At 32.0% G+C, this 14,451-nt stretch overlaps 1 protein-coding gene across 1 annotated transcript in view; it reads left to right on the forward strand.

The window, feature by feature from the left end:
• LOC126887273 (zinc finger protein 665-like) overlaps positions 1-14,451 on the forward strand; it is a 175,796-nt gene that overhangs the window by 123,125 nt on the left and 38,220 nt on the right. The window contains exons 2-3 of the mRNA XM_050654689.1: positions 6,798-6,860; positions 6,944-7,072. Coding sequence (XP_050510646.1) covers positions 6,798-6,860; positions 6,944-7,072 — 192 coding nt within the window. The remainder of the gene's footprint in view (positions 1-6,797; positions 6,861-6,943; positions 7,073-14,451) is intronic.

Genomic DNA, 14,451 nt, shown 5'->3' on the forward strand with positions numbered 1-14,451 from the left:
CGCCGTGTTGTGTAATTGTATCCGAAACTTACATGTCAATTACAAGGACCTCGCTGGAGTAGTTGGTAATGCGTTAGCTCTGAGATTGGAATGACGCGGGTTCAAATCCTGGGCAATTCATATTTTTTGAAGATATTCTTCTTTAGCGGCGAATCGATTGAGGGTAAAATTGTACATAAATCTGCGCGCCTGCGCACACTGACAGTATGTAGTTGTGACAGTATGTAGTTCATTGCTAATCTTTCAAGATAGGTATGTATGTATCTGTAACCGTGCAAATAAGTCATTAAAAGAATATATTAGTGTTTTTAGGAAATGTATTATTTATTATAATTCTTGTGTTTTTGGATTTGTGTTTCTCTGTAGTAAAATAATAAAATATTATGTAAGCATAACATTTTTACACTATATGTCGCCGTGTTGTGTAATTATATATCCGAAACTTACATCTCAATTCCTAGGACCTCGCTGGAGTAGTGGGTAATGCGTTAGCTCTGATATTGGAATGACGCGGGCGATTCATATATTTTTTTTATTTTTAATTGTTTTAATAAAAAATTTTTGAAAGTGGTAGATAAGAAAGTTAGTTTGATTTTTAAATAAAATACAAATAACATGTTAAGTATATTTACTTCGTTTAAATTACCTATTATATAATAGAATAATATCTTCTTACGTGCGTACAAAGTACACACACATTCTTTTTTCTTAAGTCAATACTTTTCGAGTTATTTGCAAGGTAATATGTTCATTTTTAACAGAAAAAACATGTTTTTGGACGGGTTTTCGGAGATAACTCAAAAAGTAAATATTTCAGCGAAAAAAATATTGTTAGCAAAAATATAGCTTATAAAAAACTGAAAAAATGGTGTATGCTTGAGGTATGTAGACCCAGTATATAGAAGCAGAGTTGTAGCTAATGAATAGTAGGTTCTTCTTCATCAAATTCCAAATTGAATATTTCACTGTGAAATAACCCAAAAACGAAGCACTTTTCGGGGAAAATTCATTTCAACTTTTTTAAAGTGTTTAAAAAAATGTTTATTTTTGTTTTTTAAAAAAACTTGTAACATTAAAACTAAGTGAGTTGCGCTCAGTGGCGACGCGTGACTTTTTCTAAAGTGTTACCAAACCTGATGTGAAAAAAATTTATTTAAAAAAAATTATTTTGAACCTCCCAAATATAAGTTTTTGTTTTCAATTCTGTGGGATAAAATTAAACAAATCACTATTCCCAAATTATATGTATGTAATTATGTATATGTAACAGGTATAACAATAAATAATAAACAAACTAAACATATTATTCTACCATAAAATTAACATAAAAAATGAACAAGTAGGAAAAAGCATAGATTTTGAAAACTATTTTTTATTCATATTTTAATTCTTCCACTTTCAATAATGTAGGATTGTAAATATTTTATCTTAATTTTTAAGATACCCTGTATATAATATTTCTTTAATTATTCGTATTTACAAACACGAAACGAGCGGTTGTCGGCGAGGCTGTAAAATGCACAGATGGGTGGGCGTATCTAATCGAGGGGTAGTTTAAGTGAGCAGTTTCTGTTTATTTTTAAGACATAAAAATAACAAAGTAGAGCCCTTTGACCCAATTTTTATTACTAATAGGTTAGTTCCCACGAAAGCGAATTAAACCATGAAATGGGGAAGATTAGCAGTAAATAAGAGAATTTTGGTTGTGTGGGAAGGAATACATTCAGTCGACAGACGCATTTCTTAGGGATAATACTTAGACGGGAATTAAATTGATTAGACGCAAATTATCTATAAATACATTTCCCTTTTGTAAGAATAAGAACGCGTAAGATTTTTGGTCGCAATTACACAAGTACTTTTATATTTCGATAATTTAATAGTAACAATAATTTAGTTATCTATTTTATTAATTAAAACTATTAAACATCAAACGGACTTTAATTACGATCGTCTTTAAAGAAAACCTACATTTTGGGGGCTAAACCGCGGATCTAAGAAAGACAATTTCGTCGTAAAGTTCGCGAAATACCGTAAAGTGAAGTGTAATTAAAAAATCGGCTCAATTGACGTGACGTAATTTTTGGAAACTGTTTATGACTGTTCGGGAAACGTGGAAACTGTTGGTGATTTTCGGACTTTTTTAAACTATTGGTGACTTCCGGACTTTGTAAACTGTTGGTGAATGGTTGTGTTGGTGGAGTAGCAGGCTAGTACAGTGTAGACGACGCTGTTAGGCAAAAAAGACGGCTGTGTGGGCAGTGAAGACGACGACGACGAGACGCAATCATAGCAAGCAGTATTACCAAGGAGAAATCAGGTGTGTTTGTTCCAATATTTTAAAAATAGTCAAGACACTTTGGTCTTGTGTCTGGAAATTAGAAGCTTACAGGAGGTAGAACATTTTGCTGTAACAAAAACACAAGATTTAATTCGAAGAGAATATTACATTCCAAATCTTAGAGAAAAAATCGAGCACTGTATAGGGAATTGCGTTAAATGTATACTTGGAAGCAAAAATGAAGTTATAGAATGCATGAAGAGACATCAAAAGGATTTCGGAAATCCGCTCCGTAAAATATCTGACAGAGGTACCGCATTTACGGCGAAGGAATTCGAAGACTATTGCGAACAAAGAAGCATAAAGTCGACGCCGTTTGAAGTACTGTTCGGAACGAAGATGAAGAACAAAGAAGATCTGAGGATGAAGGAGATCATAGAACAGGAGATAATTAAACAATTTGATGAAGATAGAGAGATGCTGAGAAACGAGAGTCGACGTCAGTTAATCAAAATTCCAGAGAAAAATAGACGCAGATATGATCTACGAAGAAAAAGGCCGAGAATGTACAAAAAGGAGAACTTAGTGGCAATCAAGAGAACACAGTTTGGTGGAGGACTCAAACTGCAAAAGAAATATTTAGGACCGTACGTGGTAGTACAAGTGAATCCAAATGACAGTTACGAGGTAAAGAAATCTGGATACCATGGAGGACTTCAAAGCACTTCAACGTGTGCAGAGTACATGAAGTCGCGGATAGGTAACTAAACGGAATTCGGGTCGAATCCGAACAGGATGGCCGAATGTAGGATTGTAAATATTTTATCTTAATTTTTAAGATACCCTGTATATAATATTTCTTTAATTATTCGTATTTACAAACACGAAACTAGCGGTTGTCGGCGAGGCTGTAAAATGCACAGATGGGTGGGCGTATCTAATCGAGGGGTAGTTTAAGTGAGCAGTTTCTGTTTATTTTTAAGACATAAAAATAACAAAGTAGAGCCCTTTGACCTAATTTTTATTACTAATAGGTTAGTTCCCACGAAAGCGAATTAAACCATAAAATGGGGAAGATTAGCAGTAAATAAGAGAATTTTGGTTGTGTGGGAAGGAATACATTCAGTCGATATAACATCTCAGCGGCAGACAGACGCATTTCTTAGGGATAATACTTAGACGGGAATTAAATTGATTAGACGCAAATTATCTATAAATACATTTCCCTTTTGTAAGAATAAGAACGCGTAAGATTTTTGGTCGCAATTACACAAGTACTTTTATATTTCGATAATTTAATAGTAACAATAATTTAGTTATCTATTTTATTAATTAAAACTATTAAACATCAAACGGACTTTAATTACGATCGTCTTTAAAGAAAACCTACAATAATATCATTTTTTTTTTCTTCAAAATTATATATAAAAAAAATATACAAGGAGAATAACTTTTCAAGTAGTTGATCAATTACGTAATCTGTAATAGGTACTAAACTAATGTTACCAATCCTCAAAATGGTGACAATACTGATATACACAGCGTGCCCGCGCTGTCTCTAACAGAGCCGTCGCTCCTTCAAAATTTTCAGAAACGAGGTAGTCCCGAGCGATAGCGAGGTTTGTCCTGCATTACCACTGCCAGTATTGGTAACGGCATATAATAACGTGCAATGGATTCACATATCTCGCCAATATTTTCGTGCGTCTAGTTGGCTATTTACTGAATTAGGTACTATTTTAACAAATATTTCTGTTGGTAAAAAATATAAATGGAATTATTTCATAACAGTCATAAAATAATTATTGCAAGATTTTTAACTGTTACCAATGGTAACAATGGTGACATGGACGCTTCGCCAGTGGTTGCGCTCAAAATATTGTTGGTCCCTTTTATTTTTTGGTAAAAAAATCTCGAAAATCACTTCCTAATTAGCATCACAAATAAATTTTATTATTACTACTTCACAAGTATCTTTACTTATGTATTATTTATATGATCTGTAAGTTTCATCGGTTCAAAGTGCTTATTTTTGAAAAAGCTGTAGTTAAAATGGCTTGAACGAGTAACTAATCACGAGTTTAGGCAAATTTTGAACAGTCATAGCATAACCAATTTTTGTCTAACAAGAAAACAAAACAGTAAAAATATTCAGAAAAGCAAAACGTACATACATTTGATTACTCTTTAAGATTTTTGGTATTACTAATAATTTTTAAGTTAACTCCATGAACAATTCCATTTTTTTTTTCAAATTAAAAAAAATGTTTTATTTTAAACCCAATTTTTTTTAAGTTCATGGGCACTAAAGTGCCCTTCAACTTGTGAAGCGGTAACGATTAATTTTATTTGGGAAACTAATTAGAGGGTGATTTTCGCGATTTTTGTACCAAAAAATAAAAGAGACCAACAATATTTTGAGCGTAACTCACTTCTTTTTATTGTTAGAAGTTTTTTTTTAAACAAAAATAAACCTTTTTTTAAACACTTTAAAAAAGTTGTAATGAACTTTCCCAGAAAAATGCTCTGTTTTCTGGTTATTTCACATTGAAATATTCGATTTGGAATTTGACGAAGAAGAACCTACTTTTCATTAGCTACAACTCTGCTTCTACTATGGGTCAGCGGACCTCACGCATACACCATTTTTTTCAATTTTTTATAAGCTATATTTTTGCTAAGAATATTTTTTCCCTAGATTACTTACTGTTTGAGTTATCTGCGAAAAACCGTCCAAAAACATGTTTTTTTTTGTTAAAAATGAACATATTCACTCGCAAATAACTCGAAAAGTATTACTTAGTGAAAAAACTCTATAGAACAAAAGTTGCTTAGAATTAGTCATTTTATCCAATTCCGGGCCTATTTTGAACGTATATTTTTTCACTCCTGAGTAAATTTTTTTAACCCGTATTACCCAATTTTTGTAAATTGGAGGGGATGTAGAATTGTAAACTGTTTCTTATATAATAATAGACAATTTCAACTACCTATTCCCAAATTTTCATCCTTCCTTTATTTTTTTGGAGGTTTTTGTAAAATTTTGTGTTCTCTGATCGGGCTAATGGGCAGACAGTGTATAAGATCTTTGGATATGGGAGAGACATTCTCCCTCCCACATCACTGATAATGACAGAAGTGTAAAAATTTTATAACGGTGGAGTAAACTTGCCTGAGGTTGGACCAATTACAAACAAGCATTACGGCGCGCTAAATTTGAATTACTCCTCTTGGTTTAAAAACAAAACTTGGTAGATTTTAGCTAAACATTTTATTTCCTAAATAAATGTGGCAACGCTGCTCACCCTTAACCATTCTTTCCAACTTAATTTACCTTAGCTAAAAAATTCCCACATTTGACGCTTGAGGCCGAGGCCACCCGACCTGCATAGGGATTACGTACACTCGATACGCATCGTATCCGCCATGTTTTCCCGTAAGGCGCTATGGGAAAACATGGCGGATACGATGCGTATCGAGTGTACGTAATCCGGGCCCAGAGATTCAGAGATTAGAGATATCTCCCGACACCGAGGCCCGAGGCAGGCATTGCATTGAATATTTGTTTTGTTGTATGGTTGTATGTACTTATTTTGGACAACATAAAGTTTAGGGCAACGGCCATGCAACAGCATGAATTTTGTGAACAGTGTTGCCATATCTGTTTATAATTTAGACATATGAATTTAGACCTTGTTTAAAATGTTTTTTTTTTATAATTTAGATATTTATTTCATAGGTTAGTTAATTCATTTAAGTTAGTTTCTTTTTATTACTATTTAGTATTTTAGATATTTTATTAGTTAGAGTTTACAGTCTACGGTTTAAGTTAGTTTCTTTTTATTACTATTTAGTATTTTAGATATTTTATTAGTTACAGTTTAGAAATCTTCACATTGTTTAGTGTTTCTGTTAACTATTGCCACTATTGATTTTTATATAATTTTAATGCTTTTAATATATTTTCTGATTTATATCTAATGTCCACTTTACATCAACAATAAATTGAACAAGAAATTGACAAAGTTATTCAAGGCCAAATTTAACGTATACAAAATGTATGGTTTGTAAAAGAAAATAAAGGAATTTGATGAAATAGAACAATTGGATATGTTTTATTTTGTCAAATTTCTTTATTTTCTTTTTATTCACGGCAAAATTGGGTATTTTGTATAAGTCAAATTTGACCTTGAATAACTTTGTCAATTTCTTGTTCAATTTATTGTTGATGTAAAGTGCACTTTACATTTGTTTTCGATTTTTAAATTATATATTGTGTTCTATTCAATTTTGAATTTTAGATGTTACAGTAAGAAATATTTTACAACATGGCAACACTGTCAGTGTTTTTAGATTACCTCAAATGTCAACTACAAATTGGTTATGTTTGGTTGCCCTAAACTTGATGTTGTCCCTTATTTTAATTACAAATACAATAAATAAATTCCTTTAGTAGTTATGGAAGTTAAAAGTGAAATTAAGAAAGAGTTTACTGAATATGACCAAACATCAGAAGGTCATCTAGGTACATCAGTAGATCTCCGAAACTTAAAAAATGAACCAAAGGAAGATTACCCAGGTGAGATGGAGAAGTAAATAATCGTTTACTTAATAATTTATGATCATAGGCATTTTTCAATTATCATTCAACTTATTTATTAGCTCTGGAAGTTAAAGTTAAAAAGGAAGAGTTTGGAGGATACGACCAAAAAGGTCTAGAGAATCTATCCAGGTCAATAATAGATCTTCAAGACCTGAAGGATGAACCAGAACCAGAGGAAAATCAACCAGGTGAGGCATCCAAATAAATAATAAACATTCTGTAAATTAAGTTAATAGCGCGAGATACATTTTTGGGTAGATATTTGATGCAATCTTAAAATTTTTCAGTAACCTAAAAATTGTATTAACAAATTCTTTTGATGTAATGAATATTTAAAAAAATAAGATTCACGTTGACAAAGCAAAAAAGATATTTATAAATTCTGATCTAACTCCCCAGCAACTCAACAAACTCAATAAAGTTAAAGAGGACCTCAAAAAACGCCAAGAACAAAGTGAGAAAGATTTATTTATACGAAATGTTAAAGGTATACCTGAAATTTGCAAAAATGATAATTCCACACAAAAAAACTAGACACAACGAAACATATAAGCTCACCTCCTTTATTAATTTATTATCAAAATGTTGCTGGATTAAGAACTAAACTAAAGTCTCTGGAAATTGCCATAGCTCAATGTAATTATCATATGGACGGCGTTATGCATAACTTGACCAAGCGCCAAAACATAGTTTTGAGATAAATGGCTTCAAAGTTTTTCGTTTCTTGGTTGCTTAATGGTAAGTGGATTAATGTCGATTGGTTTAATTTTGTTTTTCTTTTGAAATGATCGCAATCCTGCTTCTACAGGAAAAACTAGGGGTGGAGGTGTGTTGATTGCTGTTAAAAATGACATAAGTGCGCAGAAAGTGATAATCCCTGATTGTGAAGTAGAACAAATTTTTGTATCACTGAAAATTAATAATAAGTGCATAGTTATGGGTGGAGTTTATATCCCTCCTGCATCCGACCTAAATGTATACATGTTACATTGCAGTTCAGTTGAATATGTTATGGAGAAGTGTGGAAACTTAGTACTATGTGGTGATTATACAGGGTGTCCCGAAAAGATTGGTCATAAATTATACCACACATTCTGGGGTCAAAAATAGTTCGATTGAACCTAACTTATCTTAGTACAAATGTGCTCACAAAAAAAGTTACAGCCCTTTGAAGTTACAAAATGAAAATCGATTTTTTTCAATATATCGAAAACTATTAGAGAGTTTTTGTTGAAAATAGACATGTATCATTATTATAGCAGAAACATCATAAAACAAAATTATAGTGAAATTTTTCCACCCCATAAAAATTTTATGGGGGTTTTGTTCCCTTAAACCCCCCCAAACTTTGGTGTATGTTCCAATTAATTCATTATTGTGGTACCATTAGTTTATTTATTTATTTATACTGCACATTTACAGCAATGATGCCAATTACAAATGCACAGTTGGTCAATAGAAAGAAACAAGATACAATAATTAATAGAATACAATAAAATAAATACATTTTAAAAACAATAAATAAGGGTATCACAGTTTATGTAGCATAGTACTCTTTTTCATATTATATAGGTCAAGGTCTTCACTCAGGATAAAATCATTCATTGCCATTAAGCAGTTTGCCATGGGGGAGTTTGCATATTCTGGAGTTATTTTAAATAAAGTGTGTCTACATCTAAGTCTTTGGTCTGGTACATTAAAATTTATAAATGAAAGAATCGTAGGAGAATCTATGATTTGATAAACTATATTAAATATGAAAATGATTTGGGCATTTCTACGTCTTTCGCTCAACAACACAGTGTCAAAAAGCATTCTCTGCAAATTATAGGAAACCTTAAAAGGATAAAGGAATGAACAGACTGCTGCGATTTAATCGTTGCGTCGACGACAACATCGCAATGTGAAATTTTCGCGAGACGAATGGCCACGGCGGTTAACGAGAACCAACACATAGGTGCGATGATTTCTCGCAGCGACAACGTTAGTACTGCGTTATATTTTGTTATCACAGTTGGTTGCGTTTTCTGTCTTCGTCGTTGCGATTTTACAATAGTTCCAACAGAGAAATTAATACAATTAGTTAAAAAATATCCAATACTTTATGATTTGTCACACGAGGACTATAAAGATATTAGAAAGAAGGATAAAATATGGGATGAAATTGGTCAAGAGATGAAAGAATGCCGTAAGTATTTTAGTTGTAAGTTTTTATTCACTTTAATTATTATATTAAATTATAATTTTTATACATTCACTTTAATTATTTTAATTTAGAGTTTTTATTCACATTTCAAATATTAAAATAGTTAACAAACTTTTCTCTAGTTGAAAATGCTAAATTGGTTGCACGCCTTGGGTCTCTTTCTATATTGATAAAAGCTCTACCTGAATTTTCTTCAGTTTCTGAAAACTCTCGTCCTTGTTGGTTTACTTTAGTGCGTAAAAAATTATGCAAAATGCAACAAGTTTCAACGATTGAAATTGTCGTTTCAACTTTTGTCTCAATTGGCCTAAAAAATACTCGCCATTTTTGAGCTAAAATGCCAAATGCATTTTCCACCACACGTCTAGCTCGACATAAACGAGTATTATAATTTTCTTTTCGTCTGTCACTTCTAGATTGCTTGTAGGGAAAAGGTCTCATTAAAAAAGATTTCAAAGCAAAGGCCTCATCTCCAATCAAAACATGTGGACAAGGTTCCACTTGCCCAGGAAGATTTTTATCTTCAGGAACATTCATTAAACCTGCTTCAAATCTCTGGCCCATGTTTGAATTTTCAAATATGCCTCCGTCGCTATTTTTTCCGTAGCCTACATCAATGCATATAAATTTGTAATTAGCATCAACGATGGCCATCAGTACAATTGAGAATTTTTTCAAATAACAAAGATGGTTTGACCCGGTTTTTCCAAGGCATTTTATAGTTACATGTTTTCAGTCCAAACTGCCGATGCAGTTAGGAAATTGCCACATGTTTAGAAAATCTTCAGCTGATTTTTGCCATATTTCTGTTGTCGGTTCGGGAAGATAAATAGGCTGTAATCTTTTACGTATAGCTTCACATACTTCATTTATAATTGTAGAGACTGTTGAAAATCCAACACGATAACTGTGCCCTATTGTACTGAAGCTGTCGCCTGTTGCTAAAAACCTAAAACAGTATATTTTTTAGGTGAGGAACTAAAGAGAAGGTGGAGAAGTTTACGTGATTCTTATGTGCGATACTTAAGAGTAATCAAAACAAGAACTGGGCAAGGTGCACAAAATAAAACATGGCAATGGGCTGAAAGTATGAAAATGTTCCAACCTTTCTTGCTTTTTGCTAAAACCTCTTCAAATGTGCCGGAAGGTGTGACTAATGTAGAGTCTGCAACTGAGAAAGATGATGGTGTAGATATTTCGCGTAATGAAGAGAGTGAAATTGGTGATATATCTGAGGTACCCTTACCTACAAAAAATAAAGAGTCTGCTACTTGCGCTGATGTAACCACCCCGATTGTAGAACCAGAACCAAAAAAACGAAAAGTCAGAAATGTACAAAATACGAAACCAACTTCAGTTGACTCTATTATTAGATATTTTGAAAGCAGAAAAAAAACAGAAACAGACTCCACAGATTTATTGTTTCTATCATATGCAGGCTTGATAAAACAATTTTCTGGAAAACGTCAGGCCGAAACAAAATTACAAATTGCTGAAATAATTGCCAAGCAAGAGTTAATGCATTATGAAGAGCAGCAGCAGCAGCAGAAACTATACCAGAGTGCTCAACCATCAACTTCCAATAGTTACACCTCTGATTCGAACTTCTGTGAAACTCCACTTATTTCGCCAGACCAAGGAACCATTTCCCATGAAGATAATCCAGGTACCAGCAGTGCAGATTGCGAACAATCATTTCCGACTTCAGCAGGCACCTTTTTACGAGTTTATACTCCTTTGTAATGTTGATATATAAAAAAATATTAAAATAAAAATACAATGAGTGATGATTTACCTCAAAGTAATGGCTAGTCTTTCTTCCGCTGAAATAGATTCACGAAAATTGATATCAAGCTTAGAAATATCTTCCCTTATTAAGTTTACAATTTCATCAAAATAAGCAATTTTCATTCTGAAGTATTTATAAAAACGTTTTTCGTCATTTCGAAGTTGTGGCACTACTAACGTATGAAATTCTCCTTTTTGATGTCTTTCCAAATTTATCTCATGAGTCCAAATTTTTCTTTTTCTATAAAAAATATAAATAGATATTAAAACTTGCACATTATATGAAAACAGATATTTGGTATAATATTTCCAGTTGCCTAGTGAGTACATAACAAGACAATCTTTAATTTTAATATATATTTAGATATTTTACCTTTGATCCTCCTCGTCTGCTAAAGCTACCAGCAAGATCAAATCTTCCTCCGATTCCGAAGAATCCATTCTAGACTATGTTGTTGTGATCGGTTCAACGTGATCAATGACAAAAAACACGTCGTCGTCACGACGAATAATCGCAGCAATGTGTTCATCACATGAAAAAACGCTGTCGCTTATATTGCGAGAAAAATCGTGTCGTCGACGCACCGATTAAATCGCAGCAGTCTGTTCATTCCTTTAATCCCAAATTTCCTCAGATATAAAGACCTTAAAAATTTCTTCTGAATCCTCTCTATCATATCACCATGTGATATGGTGGAGGGACTCCATATGGTACAACAATATTCGAGTTTTGACCTCACATATGCATTAAAAAGCTTAATTGTTGTATCACAATAAAATTCTTTACTGGATCTTAGGATAAAGCCTAACTGTCTATAACAGTCATTCGTTAGTTTGAGAATGTGTTCATTAAAGGAGAAGTTGCTAGTGAATAACACCCCTAAATCTCTGATTTTTGTTAACCTTTCAAGTTTTACTTCGTTAATAAAATAATCTGTTCTTATGATTTCTCGCTTTCTAGAAAAAGTCAATAGTTTACATTTTGACTCATTTAAGTTCAAATCATTATTCTTACAGAATGTTGATATACCTCTAACATCTTGTTGTAAATTAATACAGTCATGTTCGTTTTTTATTGCAAGAAATAATTTCAAATCGTCTGCAAATAGAAGAAACTTGGCAAATTTTATATAATCGGTGATGTCATTTATGAACATAACAAAAAGTAAAGGCCCAAGAATGGAACCTTGCGGTACACCTGACCCGGTTATAAAACTGTCTGAGTAGCAGTTCCCAAATTTGACTACATTAGTACGGTTGGTAAGGTAAGATTCAAAAAATTTTATAAGTTTGTCAGAAAGTGCATATGACCTCAGTTTTTTTAATAGTACTGAATGATTTACTCTATCAAAAGCTTTTGCTAAATCAGTAAAGATAACATCAACTTGAGAATTATTTATGGATGAAGCAATAAGTGACTGAAAATGCACAGATTTGTTTGAGTTGATTTTTTGTTTATGAAACCATGTTGTTCTTCCATTAAAGTTGTTTTTGAAACATGAGTATACAGTCTATTGTACATAATTTTTTCCAAGATTTTTTAAAGAGAAGGCAATACTGTTATGGGACGATGATTTGATATTAAACTCGTATTTCCAGATTTGTGGATGGGAGTTATTCTACCTGCCTTAAGCGCATCCGGAAATGTGCTTGTCTCCAAACATTTATTAAATATCATTTGTAAGGGATGTAACAGGACTTCTGAATACGCCTTAAACAGGTAAGAAGGAATCCCATCCACACCTATAGCTGCACTACTTTTTAAAGACTTAATTGCAATATTGATTTCTTCTAGAGTTATACAATCAACACATAATTGTTCAAGCCCATACTCCTTGTAGGAGTCTGTTATTATTGGATTAGTGTTAGAATGTATAGATTCAAAATAACGTGCAAAAGCATTTGCTATATCACTTTCAGATTCGTAACATTCATCTTCATGTTTATATTTATACGCAAGTGTTGAATTTGATCTTTTCCCTTTTAGGTATTGCCAAAACTCTTTAGGACTATTATTTATATTACCTTCAATATTTTGAATATATTCTCTATAACATTTTTTAATGAGTTTTTTAACATCTTTCCTAACTTCATTAAACTTTTGTAAATATGTGTCATCTATTTTTGTTTTCTTAAAAAATTTATTTTTTAATTTAATTTTTTTAATCAATTCTTTTGAATACCAAAAAGGGTATTTCCTTGATTGGCTTACCTTCTTATGTGGAATACATTGATCTAGTATATGATAAAGAGTATTATAAAATTGATTGACACATATTTCTGGATTATTTGAATTTGAATTGATACATTCTTGCCAATTAGTGTTGTATATCAGATAATGCAGTTGAATATAGTTACCTTTTTTGAAATTATATGTTGGTGGTGGTGCAAAGTTTGTGTCATTTACAATAGTTTGATTTGGCGTTTTGAAAGTAATGTCGATTTCTAAAGGAGGATGATAACGATCAATATTCACAAGTGATGTATCTGACTCGATAACATTTGTTTCTGTTAAATTTGTTAAAATTAAATCTAATGTAGAATTCAGATGATTTTTAACATTATTAATTGAGTATAAATCAAATTCATTGATTAGCGATTCAATAATTTTACCTTTGGGTGTTGCATTTAAGAAATCAAAAGTACTTCCAGGCTTTCTACGAACGATTCATAAACTGAGATATTAGACCCTGACCTAATATATACACAGCCCATTGTAAATATCACACTTTTAACAGTAAACTTTACAAAAACCCATTGAAAGTCCAAGTTGTCACTACAACCCAACAAGACTGGTCTGTATTTCTTCTTTGCAGCAATGAGAACGCCTCCACCTCTTTGGGCCCCTGCTAGTTCGTATTTTTTATCATTTCGAACACAACGTTTTTAAAACTTTTTTGTCTCTTAGTATTTTGTCGATAAGCCAGTTTTTATCGAGATGCGGCTTCTTTTTTAATATGTTTACATAAAACTTTTAAGGGAGTTTTGTTCCTTTAAACCCCCCAAATATTTGTGTACGTTCTAAATAAACTATTATTGTGGTACCATTAGTTAAATACAGTATTTTTAAAACTTTTTTGCCTCTTAGTCTTTTTTTGATAAGTCACCTTTTATCGAGATGTGGCTTCTTTTTCAAAATATACCTAAAAATGTAAATTATAAATAAATTTTCAGAATTAACAGGTCGCTACAATCGTACTTAACCATATACAAATATGTGGTGGATTCGACAAATATTCAAAATATCTCGATAAACACTGGCTTATCGAAAAAGTACTTGTAGGCAAAAAAGTTTTAAAAATAATGTGTTTAACTAATGGTGCCACAATAATAATTTAATTGGAACGTACTCAAAAGTTTGGGGGGGTTTAAGGGAACAAAACCCCCATAAAATTTTTATGGGGTACACAAATTTAACTTTAATTTTTTTTAAGATGTTACTACCATAAGAGTGCCACATGTCCATTTTCAGTAAAAAGTCTTTAAAAGTTTTCGATATATGAAAAAAAATCGATTTTCATTTTGTAACTTCAAAGGGCTGTAACTTTTTTTGTGTGCACTATTGTATATAGG

Source organism: Diabrotica virgifera, chromosome 6 (genome assembly GCF_917563875.1).
Source record: "Diabrotica virgifera virgifera chromosome 6, PGI_DIABVI_V3a".
Taxonomy (NCBI): domain Eukaryota; kingdom Metazoa; phylum Arthropoda; class Insecta; order Coleoptera; family Chrysomelidae; genus Diabrotica; species Diabrotica virgifera.